Source organism: Oncorhynchus tshawytscha, linkage group LG12, assembly GCF_018296145.1.
Source record: "Oncorhynchus tshawytscha isolate Ot180627B linkage group LG12, Otsh_v2.0, whole genome shotgun sequence".
NCBI classification, from domain to species: Eukaryota; Metazoa; Chordata; class Actinopteri; order Salmoniformes; family Salmonidae; genus Oncorhynchus; species Oncorhynchus tshawytscha.
This window is the reverse complement of record NC_056440.1, coordinates 44,428,982-44,443,880: the sequence shown is the minus strand read 5'-3', so window position 1 is coordinate 44,443,880 and position 14,899 is coordinate 44,428,982. Positions and strand designations below refer to the sequence as shown.

The 14,899-nt window shown below is 47.7% G+C and overlaps 1 protein-coding gene across 8 annotated transcripts in view; it reads right to left on the bottom strand.

Annotated features, from left to right (window-relative positions):
* Positions 1 to 1,178: 1,178 nt before the first annotated feature.
* The window catches only part of mctp1a (multiple C2 domains, transmembrane 1a), a 198,645-nt gene continuing 184,924 nt past the window's right edge, over positions 1,179 to 14,899 (bottom strand). For all 8 annotated transcript variants that reach the window (XM_042330679.1, XM_042330683.1, XM_042330680.1 and 5 more), the window contains 4 exons: positions 13,658 to 13,767; positions 13,111 to 13,220; positions 12,086 to 12,183; positions 1,179 to 4,137 (listed from right to left, as the gene is read on the bottom strand). In XM_042330679.1, coding sequence (XP_042186613.1) covers positions 4,066 to 4,137; positions 12,086 to 12,183; positions 13,111 to 13,220; positions 13,658 to 13,767 — 390 coding nt within the window. In that variant the 3' untranslated portion in view covers positions 1,179 to 4,065. The remainder of the gene's footprint in view (positions 4,138 to 12,085; positions 12,184 to 13,110; positions 13,221 to 13,657; positions 13,768 to 14,899) is intronic.

The window sequence follows — 14,899 nt, the reverse complement described above, 5'->3', positions numbered from 1 at the left end:
TTCTGCAGAATTGAATGTTGTGGAACGTTCAAATAGAAATAGGCTATGTCGATCAAACATGCCTCTGGCACGTAGAATAAGGAATTACATTGGCTCTATTCACGGAATTTCTATCTGCAATGTAGTTGGAAGTGTCGCATGTGATCGTGCAGCACGAGACAGACGGGTGTCTATAAGTAATAACAATAGTACTTTAATAAAGAGCTTAATCCGTTACAGGGAATGACAAATGAATCTCAAAACAACTCAACAGGACTCAGATCAACATAATAATGGCAGAGCTACCCATGCTCTTACCCCAAATTAGTCTTCTCCCATGCAGGGGAAGCTACAGTAACCTCTAACCCTGTAAGGCTGTTCACTTCTTTATAGTGGCTGGTACGGGTCAGGAGTCTTTCAAATAAGCAACAACTCACTGCAGTATCACCTACTGGGGCTTCCAGTAACAGTTCTACCGTTGTGAGAAACCATGCTGCTTAGCATTCGATTGCAGAGCAATTGAAAGGGCAACAAACTGAGGTGCGTGTCAGTTGAACACGCACCAGCACAGGCACGTACGCACACACACTCACCAAAGGTCTATCTTTCTGTTTGGCAGTGGATGCATCTATTGAGCCTGGATGGGTGTTTGGTCACGTAGTGTCCTGAGCTGGGGGCACAGGACAGAGATGGGGGGGGGGTAACCAGGAGTAAGACTAGCCCACCTCTGGGTGCTCAAGAATACAACCTAAAATTAGCCTGGCCACACAAACTATTTCCTGAGTGGGGAACTTCAATAAAGGGATGGGCTTATACTGTAGGGTGTGATTGTGTGTGTTAGAGAGAGCTAGCGATTACATCCTGGTATGTGAGGATGATGTGTGTTTGTCAGAGGAGCAGAGACTAATAGCCCAGTGTTACTTCCTGACCTCTTCTTGTGGAGGGGAGTACCACTGGCTGGGTACGCATGTCGTCATTTATGGGGCTGTGAGGAGTGATGTACAGGAGTTTAGATGGAGGAGGTTCAGACAGTGGAGGGACTCCCAGACTAATAAATGATCCGGTCAGAGGATTCACACAGGGGCCTCAAGGGCCCTCCCGGGTGGTATGCACTTCAGAACAACCTTTTGTGTAGCTGGCTATGTATTTGTCTTCGTGAAGCTCAATGCCATTTTGGCAATGAATGAAAAATCTACAAAGATGATACAAAATATTTAATCTTTTACAAGTTTTTCCAAAATAATCGACATACATCTGGTGAATTTATTGGTCGTATTAGATGCACATTATTTTCTCATAACTTTCCCTTTACTGCCCCCACCCAACCCAAATCCTCGTCCTTGTCCTCGACAACCATTGGCCAGGACTAGGAGATTGAAGATGATGTCACAGGCAACACTGTGGGCGAAAATACCTCGGAGAGCAATGACAAGCATACACCGATACAAGATCATCAACCGACATTAGACCATTTACAAGCATATTATGTACATCATTCCAAAAGAAGTAAGTAAAAAAAAGGGGGTGCAAATGAAAGTGCCATTTTCCTTTATGCCTGTCCGATGATACATTCTGTTTAGCATTTTTTTTCTGTCGCGTCAAATAAATCACTTTGGTTTGCTTGCATACATAGCCAAAACAATGTTATAAAACTTAGAATATTTGGATATAAGACCACACACAATACACCCACCACAGTTACTGTAAATAATACCACGTACAGTAGTTCACACATACATATTCAGGTTTTCAAACTGTCCCCTTAGGTCAATACAAATAGACACGAGTCTGCATTTTAGAGAGGATAATATAACCCGTGTAAGTCCTACATTCCACGCAGCATGTTATTGTATTTCAAGTGCATCTCTCGAAACAAACCAAACCAATGGCCTTCCAAAGTGGCAGTTCTACACTTGTTGAAGTGTAAAGGTCGGAGGAAGGGAGGGAGGGAGGGAGGGGGGTATGTGGAGGAGAGGAAGGCCCCTTCAGATGTACGCTGTGATCTTTCAACAGATGCTTTCGGGAGACACCCAGGAGACGTTCCCTTCAGACAGGGCCACGATCCTAACCACTGACGAAGGAGAGAGGGAGAGTGAGAGGGATAATGGGAGGGCTTTGGAAAGAGGGTACGCGCAAAGCCCTGCGGTCTCTGGCCACCCGTCGCCGTGTCTTGTCACACAGCGGCTAACTGGCTGCTCGTCTAACGGTCGACCTCTCCACCAACAAAATGCAGCATCTGGCCCTACAAGTTCACAGTCCCATCCACATCACTCTCCAGAGCCAGAAGAGACAAGACAACTCCAGAAACACGCACCCATGCACATTTACATGTGCACACATGTAGCATACACTCCCAGCATACATACACACCCAGCATGCACACACACACACAAACACACACAGTGCACGGGGACACCCTCCGTGCAGCTTGCTTGTTTGCTTTGCATAAACACCCCACTGGGCAGAGACGTCAGTTCAACGTCTACCTTTGATTGTCAACTAACCTGAAATCAACCAAACATTTCATCTGGTCATTGGATTTAGGTTGAAAATTCCCCGACATGGATCGACTTTGTGCAAAGCCATCAGTTTTCCCACGTCGCGTAGCATTGTTTAGGCTGAACTGACGTGGAAGCAACGTTGATTCGGCGTCGTCGCGTAGCATTGTTTAGGCTGAACTGACGTGGAAGCAATGTTGATTCGGCGTCGTCGCGTAGCATTGTTTAGGCTGAACTGACGTGGAAGCAACGTTGATTCAGCGTCATCGCGTAGCATTGTTTGGGCTGAACTGACGTGGAAGCAACGTTGATTCAGCGTCATCGCGTAGCATTGTTTGGGCTTAACTGACGTGGAAGCAACGTTGTTTCAGCGTCATCGAGTAGCATTCTTTGGGCTTAACTGACGTGGAAGCAATGTTGATTCAGCGTCATCGCGTAGCATTGTTTGGGCTGAACTGACGTGGAAGCAACGTTGATTCAAACTGTTTTTACCCAGTGGGACACATGCACACACATACACGCATACACAAACTCGTCCCTTGAAAGAGAGATCATAGTTGAGCAGGAGGTGGGGCAGATGGAGATGGCGGCCAGCCTGTGGCACAGTGTTGGAGAGTGTGTGTGTGCCCACTGAGGCAACATGTGGAGATGAGAGGAGAGGAGACCAGCCTTTCAAATAAGATTACCGCTTGGGCTGCCTAAGGCCTGCCTGGCGATTCTGTCTGCACAGGGTGACATCTATATTAGCTCAGTGGCACAGCAGAGATCTACACTTCCCTGCCTCTTCTGGGGGATCTGCGCTATTGATGGTCGTGAAGACCGGAAGAATGGCATATCGGCAGGACTGCAGCAGTCCTCGGGTTCCATTTAAAAGAGGATTTTTGAGGTTTTTGAAGTTATCATTCATTTGGATAGTCAAGGACCACTGGAACAGGGTGATATGTATATAGGCCTAAGAGCTGAAAAGACAATTAACATTTGACCTCTTAAAATACACCCCCCCCCCCAAAAATAGAATAATTTAATCCAAAATGTAAATACAACAAAAAATATTTACAACATTTTGTAAAATAATGAATAAATAAGCTCTTTATCTATTGTTCCACATGCTTACACCCAGAGGTCATTTGGGAGTTCAGATTTGGAAAAGTAGACCATCCATTCTACCTGGTTGGCGGCTTTCTGACTATGATAGGGTTAAATGATGTGTTCCTTACGGCGGAATTGTGTAAAAAATGCCTGAAACCTCTTCGGCTGATCTCATAACTGTCACACAGTCGAGCATGACTTGTACATCTGTCAGACTGGTACAATGCTGTAAACACCTGGGTCTGGAATGGTCCGGTCCACTTTCATCCAGGCTCACCTCTAAACTCAGAATTTACGATTTTTCTCTTGCTGTCTCTTTCTACAGTGATAATTACACTTCGGGAGCCTGTACATGTATATATAAAGTCAGTAGAAGAGGGAGAAAGAGGAAAAGATGAAAAAAGGAGAGAGAGAGTTGAGGAGGTCCAGACCAGCCTTCCTCTGCTCCTCGGGGTCGGGCCGTTGAGGGAGGGAAGATTCCGTGGGCGGACAAAGCCAGCTACCCCGGGTTGTTTTTCTTTCTTTTATTTGGACTATGACTGAGATCCAGTTTCAGCTCTCGGTACTGCACCTGTTAAAACACACACGCAGAAAGAGAGAGAGAGAGAGAGAGAGAGAGAGACAGAGAGAGAGACAGAGAGAGAGAAAGACAGAAAGACAGAGAGAGACAGACAGAGAGAGAGAGAGAGAGAGAGAGAGAGAGAGACAGAGAGAGAGACAGAGAGAGAGAGACAGAGAGAGAGAGAGAGACATAGAGAGAGACAGAGAGAGAGACAGAGAGAGAGAGACAGAGAGAGAGAGCGGGCAGTCAGGTGGGGAAAGTGCAGGATGCTGGGATAGAGTCAGTGAGCACCCTGGGCAGGCTCAGTGTGTCCGTCCAGCTGTGTGGAACAGTGGCCTGGGGGGAAAGGATCACACAAACAAACAGAACAGGGCAAAGGCTCATGGGAAAGCTTGGAGAGAGTACAGAGCCATCCCTGAGTGCACGGAGGCTATGCAGGAAACACAGGTTAACCCTTCACGAGCTACTCCAGTTTAGGCTCCAGCCTCAGTGTAGCAGTGTGTTGTGTTGCTCCGTCTATGAGACCCTGCAATATGCAATGCTAACTGTATTCACCATGCCTAGGCTTGACCACGCAGTGCTTTTGGAACTGTACAAGTCTGATTATGAACAAGTCATATCGAGGCCAACTACACACAGCACCCATTCAAATAAACACAATTAAGGATTTTCTCCACCTCCATCGGCTTTGTTCTCTACCAGACAAGGACCAGACAGTCGTAACACAGCCCTGTCTCTGAGAGGCACACTGAACAAACCCCACCTGTGTGTCCAAAACATCATTTGTCAAGAGATTTTCTCCCATGCTTATATTCTCTAACCCAGAGGTAACCTAACCAGTAAAGATTCTATACTTATGGAGAGAGAGAGAGAGAGAGAGAGAGAGAGAGAGAGAGAGAATAACAGCAATCCTCAGTAAGACAAAAATAATGGCGTTCCAAAAAAGGTCCAGTCACCACAAATACAAATTCCATCTTGACACCGTTGCCCGAGAGCACACAAACAACTATACCTACCTCGCCCTAAACATCAGCGCCACAGGTAACTTCCACAGCTGTGAACGATCTGAGACGCAAGAAGGGCATTCTATGCCATCGAAAGGAACATACAATTTGACATACCAATTCGAATCTGGCTAAAAATACTTGAATCAGTTACAGAACCCATTGCCCTTTATGGTTGTGAGGTCTGGGGTCCGCTAACCAACCAAGAATTCACAAAATGGGACGAACACCAAATTGAGACTCTGCATGCAGAATTCTGCAAAATTCTCCTCTGTGTCCCACGTAAAACACCATATAATTCATGCAGAGCAGCAAATCCAGAAAAGATTCTACAACCACCTAAAAGGAAGCGATTCCCAAACCTTCCATAACAAAGCAATCACCTACAGAGAGATGAACCTGGAGAAGAGTCCCAGCAAGCTGGTCCTTGTGTTCACAAACACAAACAGACCCCAGAGAGCCCCAGGACAGCAACACAACTAGACCCAATCAAATCATGAGAAAACAAAAAGATAATTAGTGTACTTGACACATTGGAAAGAATTTACAAAAAAACAGAGCAAACTAGAATTCTATTTGGCCCTAAACAGAGATTACACAGTGGCAGAATACCTGACCACTGTGACTGACCCAAAATTAAGGAAATCTTAGACTATGCACAGACTCAGTGAGCATAGCCTTGCTATTGAGAAAAGCCGTCGAAGGCGGGAGTACAATCTTTTTTTTGTTTGTACTGTATGTTTTGCTTCTGTTCACATTATTTTCACATTACTTCTCTCTTCAAGAGAAGACAGGCTATGTGCACACTGGCCACAAAATGAGGTGGAAACTGAGCTGCACTTACTAACCTCCTGCCAAATGTATGACCATAATAGAGACACATATTTCCTTCAGATTACACAGACCCGCAAAGAATTAATAAACAAACCCAATTTTCATAAACTCCCTTATCTACATGGTGAAATACACCAGTGTGCCATCACAGCAGCAAAACTTGTGACCTATTGCCACAAAAGGGCAACCAGTGAAGAACAAACACCATTGTGAATAGAACCCATCTTTATGTTTATTTATTTTCCCTTTTGTACTTTAACTATTTGCACATCGTTACAACACTGTATATAGACATAATATGACACTTGAAATGTATTTACTATTTTGGAACTTCTGTGAGTGCAATGTTTACTGTTCATTTTTGTTGTTTATCTCACTTTTGTTTATTAAATAAAGCCCTGAAATTGAAATGGGGGCGAGAGACAAGAGAGAAAGAGAGGCAGTAAAAAGAAAAGGGTAAACAACAACATCATAAATCAGGGGGTCATTAGTGTTTTATTCGTTACCATTGTTATTGTTTCTTTTAAATCGGGCAACAAATGAAGGCTACAGTGTTTAGCTCGATGCTTCGCCTCATACTAATTATGGTACTGTATGTTGAGGTGGACAGGGAGCCATATATGACATGGATTCAGTAATGGTGTGTTTCTGCAGCACACATTCTCTTTCATCGACACAAAGGAATCGTCCATTAAACATGATGGTGGCTAAAGCTATCAAAAACAACCATCAGAGTTCCGTTTCCAACTCAGTAATGGGTGTTCATGCATAGTGGCTTGTCACTCTATTTGCCCCTCACTCACAGAGACAAAGCCATGCAACACACAGAGACACACGACGCTGGCATCCCTGAAAGCCTGAGGTACACTACACTCCACACTGACTGACACCCTCTCAGATTCGCCAGACAAGTGACGGACGTCATCTAAGCGTTCCCCAGCTCCAGTGTGGTCGCTGTTTGCTGCGGCCGGAACACAAGAATCTCTCATCGTGGCTGTCTGAGAGCGCTAGCTAGAGCTTTCCCATTCGTCTCCTACCGCTAAAACAGTGCCACTTCACCAGGCATTTGCTAACCTAGCCTTCATCTGTCTCACAACATGACTCAAGGCACATCACACAGTCATTGCATTAACCCCCCCCCAACCAGCCACGCACTGTACGCTATTTCATCTCCCCTTCAACAGCGGTCACCACCAATGTTTCACCCATAAAGGGATCGGTGACTGGCGACCATACGCTCCTCCTCTTCGCATTGCTAGCACAGCAGACGGGGCTGATTCAGAGCCGCTGTCCAGGGCCTACAAGCAGAACATCTGACAAAACACAGGATCAATTTACAGCTGAACAAATAAGGTTGAGTGAATGGGCAGTGTGAGAGAGGTCCGGAGTGGAGGATTGCAGAGTGGAGGAACTAGAAGAGTGGTCCTGTACATCTGTACTGGTTCTGGTGATGAGCATAGATCCGGGGAGAGAGAGAGAGAGACAACGATAGAGAGACAACGATAGAGAGAGAGAGAGAGAGAGAGAGAGAGAGAGAGAGAGAGAGAGAGAGAGAGAGAGAGAGAGAGAGAGAGAGAGAGAGAGAGAGGGGTCCAGCCACATAACAGTGGGGGTGATGACAGATACTGTTCTCATGTGGGTGGGGATAATTTTCTCGTCTGGCCAACTGAAGCAGACACTGGAGCAGAAGCCCAGGGGACACAGGTTTTATATGGCCCCGTCCCATCTGTTCTGCTGCTGGTATGCAGGGCTGCGCTGTGTCAGTCAGAGTTTCATTATGGGAGCTTAGGGAGCCGTCGCAGAGCTGGCGGGATGCCATCGTCGGGTGAGGCTGAGATCCTGCCATGTCCATACGTGAGGGAGTGAGGGAGTGAATGAGTTCATGAACAAGAGAGGGAGTGAGTGAGTGAGTGAATGCACATTTTGGGAGGTGGGACAGGTTCACTTTCAAAGTGCTTTGCCAGGAGCCATTCTGGTTACTTTCTGGAGCACAGTGACAGTCCTGACTCCTGAGTTCTGTTGTTCATATATCATTGGGCATGTTTTCAAAAGCATGCAAGGAGTGAGGAAAACGCCTACAACGTATCCGAAGCAGGATATTGTGAGATCACTGCCTGTTAGTGCCCCATTATAAAATAAAACGCCTACAACCCCCCCCAAAAAAAAAAAAAAAAAAGATTCAGCAATTTGGGACTGTCTGTTGCCATTCAAATCAAAATCAAAACTAGACAAACAAAAGTTTGCATTTTGGAGAAACTAGTTTCCTTATCGAAAGGAGGGAACCAGACAGAAGAAAAGGAAAGGGGGAAAAACAATAATAGCTCAATCAAAAAAAAGATCTCTTTCAGAAGAGCTGCCAGGGAGAGACGTTCTCCCACACGTCACCTGTTCCCTTCCACCTTCCAGGTGACAGGCCCGCCGTGCAGCACTCGCGGCGCCGCTCGCTGGTGCTCACGCTCACCCTTCCTAATAAAGCTACACCGCCCCGCACAAGAAAACGTGGCGAGCTAGTTAAAGTCAAAAAAGAGGAGGGGGAGAGGAGCTAGTGAGAAGAAAAAAAAGGGGTAAAGAGAGAGAGGGAGTGGGAAAAAGGTGACGACAGTGAGCTAGCAATTTGTTTAAAAACAAAGTGTGGAGCACAGAGATAACATCTTTGGGAGACAGTGGGTAAAAGACCTGGCGCTGCTCAAAGGCTGCTCCACCCTCGCTCCTCGCCACCCACCCTCCTCTCTTCTCCCCCATGTCGACAGTCAAACTACAAAACAGCCTTTGAAGTGTGCACTGCGGAGGGGGCGCCGCGCATACCAGAGAGCATTTTGTTTAGCAGTGTCAGACGGTGGCGGCGTCCCGGGACCCGGTGTTCCGCACGGCTCTCTCTCTCTCGCTCTCTCTCTCCCTCTCTCTCTCGCCCAGTCGTTAAGCGAGAGGATTCCGGTTTGAAGGCGCCTGGGCGGGTAGCGGAGCGGGAAAAGGCAGATAGAAGTAAGCCAATGAGAGGAGGCAGAGAGGGCGTTTTAATGATACACTACACTATGCTGTTTCTACAGTGGGGGGGAAAGCTGCTGCAGGCTTCATCTTTTGTGATGCCTATAACCTTGCATTAGGGGTATTAAACGGTGCCAAAAACAACAGTCAGCGCACCGACACCCATAAACAGGGGACTCGACGGTACTCCTGTTGAGTTTTCACAGAGAAGAAGCATGTCAAGGTGAAAGTAGGCAAACAGACAAAGAACAAACGGAGCGTTTTCCCGGCAAGTTTGTAGGCTGCTGAGTGGAGACTAATTGCTTGCTTCAAGTGAAAGATTGAAATGTGTCCCAGGGACGATGAGGGGGCCTGTGGCAGAGCAGAGTGGAAGATGTGATGGATGATATTTCACAAGTAGCCTCAGCCCTTTTCAGTCCCCTACGCCCTGCTTTTGACCTCCTGAACTCTGGGATCCCCTCCTCAGCAGCCAATAAGAGCCATCCTCAACATCAAGATTGTTAAAAAAATATATAAAAAAATAAATCCCCAGCCTGCATTTGGAGTTCAATGACGAGTCGTGTCTATTTCTGTGGAGAGGTTTAAAGTAAACCTGCTACTTTACACTGGCTATAAAGGAGCACTTGCTATGCTAATTGCTATCTTCCTACTTATGCAGTCCACAGCTCACATGGCTAATGGCATCATAAAGCATGCTGGTACACGGAGCTGTCCCAAATGGCAGGTTGGAAATACTTAAGTTGATTATGTCTGTTGGCCTCGTTTAGGGCACATGAAGGATTCCCCTAGCCTAGAATGCAAGGTAGCTTACTCTGGTATACAAATCACAGCCAGCCAACCAGAGGGGGAAGTATACAAGGCAGTCATAATAGTTACAGCCTATGAAGAACATTAAGCCCAGAGGAAAAACGAAGCAGCTGACAAGGTGAACTGGCTAGTAGGTAGAGGTTTCAACCAATGTACCCCCCCTTTGTTCTGGTATTTAAAGGTGGTTCACAGTGCTGTTTGAGGCCCAGGGTCAGTGAGCTGAAGAGCACATTTTTATAAAGGCCCCCCTGTAGCTGTAGTGAAAGTGCACTGTTCAGGGTTCACTAGAGCTGAGGGAGTAGCAGCCATCCAGCCCCGCCAACCCAACCGCCAGCACTTCCTGAGCAATGGCCGCCTCGTGAACAATACTGCAACTGACGAGCAGCAATATGCTGCTTGATCCATTGCTCTCGAAACACAAAACACACACCCACAGACAATCTCGGTCTCTGTGAATGTACACATGTCGGCAAACCAAATAAATGTGAGAAGCTATACAACAATAAACACATATGCACCTGGGAGACCACACGCACGCACGCACACCCAGAGCGAGAGACAGAGAGCGACAGGGAAAGAGACTTCGGGAGATGGCGAGATAGAACGAGAGAGAGAGAGAGAGAGAGAGAGAGAGAGAGAGAGAGAGAGAGAGAGAGAGAGAGAGAGAGAGAGGGTACAAACGTTCTTCCACAGAAAAGACACAGAGCATGCCAACCTGTGGCGCAGCCTGTCTGCCCTTTGTATGTAAAGTCATTCGAAAGCCATCAGTCCCGGCTGCTCCAAAGCACCTCTAAAATGACATGGAGCGCCGAGCTGGCCCTGCCCTGGCCTCAGAGAGGGCCACCAGGGGGGACAGCGTGGGAGGTGTAGAGGGCCCTGAAATAGCCACTTCATTTGTTATCCGCAGAGCTGGCCGGCTGGAGACGCGCCGGGGAGGGGATGCTCCATTTAGGCCTGCGGCCCTCCAGCCTCAGCCTCCCCTGACCTGGCCCCTGCAGGCCCCTGTGACCCAGAAACACAGGCAATGCGGGGAACCCACCACCGGAGGCAGTGCAGAGGAGAGAGTACAACACAGCGGAGGAGGGCAGAACGTTCTGGTCCGATTTGAGCCACGGAGCTCGCAGTGTTCTGCTTCTGGAGAGGAGCACCCAGTCCGGTGATCAGGAAGTTATATTTGGCTGGGAATAGTGGTGTGAGACGAGGGTGTCGCAACCTGGTGCTGAAACCTGTTACCAATTAACCATTCAGCAGCAACAGTAGTAGCAGCAGTAGCAAGAGCTCCAGGGTCCATGGGCTGTGTGTGTGTGTGTGCATGCTTTCGCCCGTGTGTGTGTTTGCGTACGCATGTCTGCCTGTGTGTGTGTGTGTGCACGCGCACCTCCCTGAGCTATCCCGACCAGCCACCCCTCATTAAGGGGCTCGTAAAGCCCTCCTACCTGCCGGCCCCTCCGGCTCCAGGTGTGCAAGGTGGCTGCACCTCAGCAGAGGGCCACCTTGGCCTCATTTGGGTCGGGGCTACTTGCCACTGGTATGGCTCTGGAATACCGTAAAACAGCACGGGGCGTGCTGGGGGCGGGGCTGGGGGCGGAGGATTACGACCCTGTAAAGATCAAAGAGGTGGCGGCCAACAGGCGATCAAAGGGGAAGCACCGATGTGGCAGGGGATTGGGTCGGGTGTGCGTCTGTGTCGCTCTGCTCTCAGCAGCACGCCCTGAGCACCAGGCATTGCTTAGCGGTCACAGAGGACGCCGCCCCCCCCGCCCGCATAACAGGCTCACTTTCACAAGCTGCCGTTTAATTGCAGTTAAACAGAGGCAGCACCTTGGCTGGGCGCGTTAGAGCGTCGGAGTTAAGAGTTTATCAAACCCCACCGTCCTAACCCAGCGACCGCAGCGTTAATCTGATCTCACGGTTAATGTGGAACTAAACCGCGTGAGGGTGGTTAAACTGTTGGTTTAAATCTATAATGACTTGCTCACAACAGCATCTCTATAGGAGCCACTTCTGGATGGATTCAATCAGTCAGCCCATAAAGGTCTTCACTCACTTAACATTATTCATTCTGTGGACATGGAATGAAATCAGGAAGTATTGAGCAGGAAAAACACTTAATAATGGTTGGAAAAAATGGTCATATATTGTTTTCCAGTATGTGTTAGCAATAAGGCAGTCTATATAAATCACTATGGTAAAATCACCATTAGAAGGGACATCAGTGAATACATAGGTATGGCGGGAGAGCGAGAGAGAGAGAGAGAGAGAGAGAGAGAGAGAGAGAGAGAGAGAGAGAGAGGGAGCAGGGAAAGAAGGGACGAAATCACACCCACCACTTGTATATCTGAGGGGACTCTGGACAGGAAGTCCAGGAGCTCGTTGTTGTCAATGTTGTACGGGTCACGGAGCTTCTTGGTGAATTTATTCACCCCTGCAGGCAGAGGGGGAGAGAGCTGTTCAGCGCATGGGTCACAAGAGCTCGCCTACCTTCTCTTTCTTTCTCTCTCTCTCTCTGGTTCACTCACACTATCTGTCTCTCTCTCAAACCTCCTGTGTCTCTCATACTCTCTTTCTCTCACACTATCTTTCTCTTTCTTTCTCTCTCTCTTTCTCCCACACTGTCATTCTCATTCTCTCAAACTCCTCTGTTTCAATCACACACTATCTTTCTCTCTCTCTCTCTCTCTCTCTCTCTCTCTCTCTCTTTCCCCCTCTATTTTTCTCTCCTTCTCTCGTTCTCGGTCTGTGTCATCAAAGCCCTCTTTGAGCCTTTCAAGGTAACTCAATGTGTTTCAGAAGACGAGTGCAGACGCCATTAGAGACCAGAGCTCCCCTCTCCACCCCTCGAGGAGGTGCTGCTCAGCTCTGTGTCTGAAATACTCAGCTCACTGAGTTTGTTCCCTGAGCAACTGTGCCACGGTAGTAGACACCAACCCACATGACAGGGTCAATAAAGGAGATATAATGATTTTCCATTCCCACCTTACCGGTTACATCACATAAAGAACTTCAAAAGGCTTTATAGAGCATATATAAAGGCTTCATAAGCCCTACATAAATCTTCTATCAGCATACGTCATACACTATAAACAGTGTATAAACATATACAGTGCGGCTTTTGTCACATTTAGCAAATTCATCAAAGGTACTATACAGTTCCATTGTAGTCTTATAAATGTATATTACTACTGCGTTTATAAGACAATGGTACAGTACCTCTGGTGAATGGCCAAATGTGACCGAATGCACCATGTATGTTTACGCACCCTTGTGAAGCATTTATGTAGTGCTTTATATGCAGCCTTTCTGTATGCTCTATAAAGCCTTTAGAAGGTGTAACTTGGTTTCAGGCACTCACCCCAGGCCAGGACAATGTAGCGTAGGGGGATATAGTAGATGAGCACAGTGGCCACACACAGTGCAACGATGGCCAGCCAGCTTAGGAAAGGCACTGTCCAGTTAAATGTGCTGTGGAGAGAGTGGGACAGATACGTATTAGCCCTGAAGGAGAGAAAAAAAATAAACAAAAAATATTCAACAGTCTAGACTAAACACGTTTGGTCGAGACTCTTTACTTGGGGGAGGGGGACCATGCATCCTTTAATTCTCAGACATTGCCCTACAAGTGAAACTGACTTGGGAGTCTCAATAACTTTACTGCCTATCCTCTGCCCTGTGTGTAGCTGAAACGCGTATGTATGTGTGCATGCATGAACGGGTGCGTGTGTGTACGCGCCTATGGTGTGTGTGTTCCAGCCAGCTTTGCGGGGCTGAGTAAGATGTGACAGGGGAGGGGGGCGGTTGGTGAGGGCTAGCGATGCCGACAGCGCTGGCACAGGGAAGCGGGGGGACGAGGGAGCATTGGAGGAGCGGGCCGGGCGCCGAGGAGGAAGCTTACGACTCACTTCTTTATCCTCTCGCCGTAGGAGGCTACTTCATCCAACGCATTCTGCACACTGATGCACACATCCTGGATGGCATACAGCTTGTTGATGAAGCCCTTTCTCTCCGGGTCCTGCAAGGACAGACACAGAGGAGGAGGAGGAGGAGGAGGAGGAGAAGGAGAGAGTGAGAGCAAGATAGAGAGATAGAGAGAGAGAGGAAAGAGAGAAAGCGAGCGAGCGAGGGAGTGAGAGAGAAAGAGAGACGGGCTGGGCACGTGCATCTTTCAACAAAGAAAACATTTAAAGAGCGTCAAAGACTTGAAGCGGGGAGCCAAATCAGGAGAGATTCTCCTCCAGTTGACTGACTACTCTCCAGGCTGTAATAGAGACAGAAAGTCAGCAGAACGAATCCCAATGTTTTCTCTCTTACAGCGAGGACACGGGGAAATCTGAATATGTGAATAGGGGGGAATTTAGCTGAATGCCAAATGGATCCATCAATCTTTCTAATGCCAAAGACTGGGCCCGCTTTGTTGTTGGCAGCAAACTGTGATGTCACCAGAGGTGACATCATTATCATCGTGAACGCCGTCCGCGCCGTGACGAGCACTTCCTTCTCAACATTTGACGGTTGAGAACATCAGCAGGCCCAAAATGGACCACAGAGTTACGCGCCGGGCCAATGTAAAAGCCCCCAGTTACGTGTATTAGACAGAGTACAAAAGAAGTCATGCAACAGTCAATGAGCTGCTGTAGGACTGACCGACAGAACGGACTGGGACAGGATGTGGTGACTGACTGACGGAGTGAGAGTGGGTGAGTGAGTGAGGACATAAAGACAGACGCAGACTGTTGTGGTGGGGGTGTGCACATGCTTGGAGGAGAGGGGGCCACAAACCAGGGCTCTCTGTCTCTGTCTCGGGACAAAGACAGACTAAGAGCATAGCACTGATTCAGCACTACACCACCACAGTGACCTGTGACCTTTCAGGAAGTTCACTTGTAGTTTGTAAAGACTGTCACCTACGGGCAAGGAAGACCAGATCAAGTATCACCGTCCCTGTTGATTGTCAGGCAGGTTTACTCAAAACCACTTATTTTCAAACCCACTTTACACATCATGGCAGTATTTGACATCAATGAATGTCCACCTGTGTATGACAATGCTACAGTTACACACTCTGGTCATGGCCTTCAATAATCAAATGAAACAGCCACATCCTAGAAACAACAAGAGGCTAATTCATCTCATTAAAGAGAATT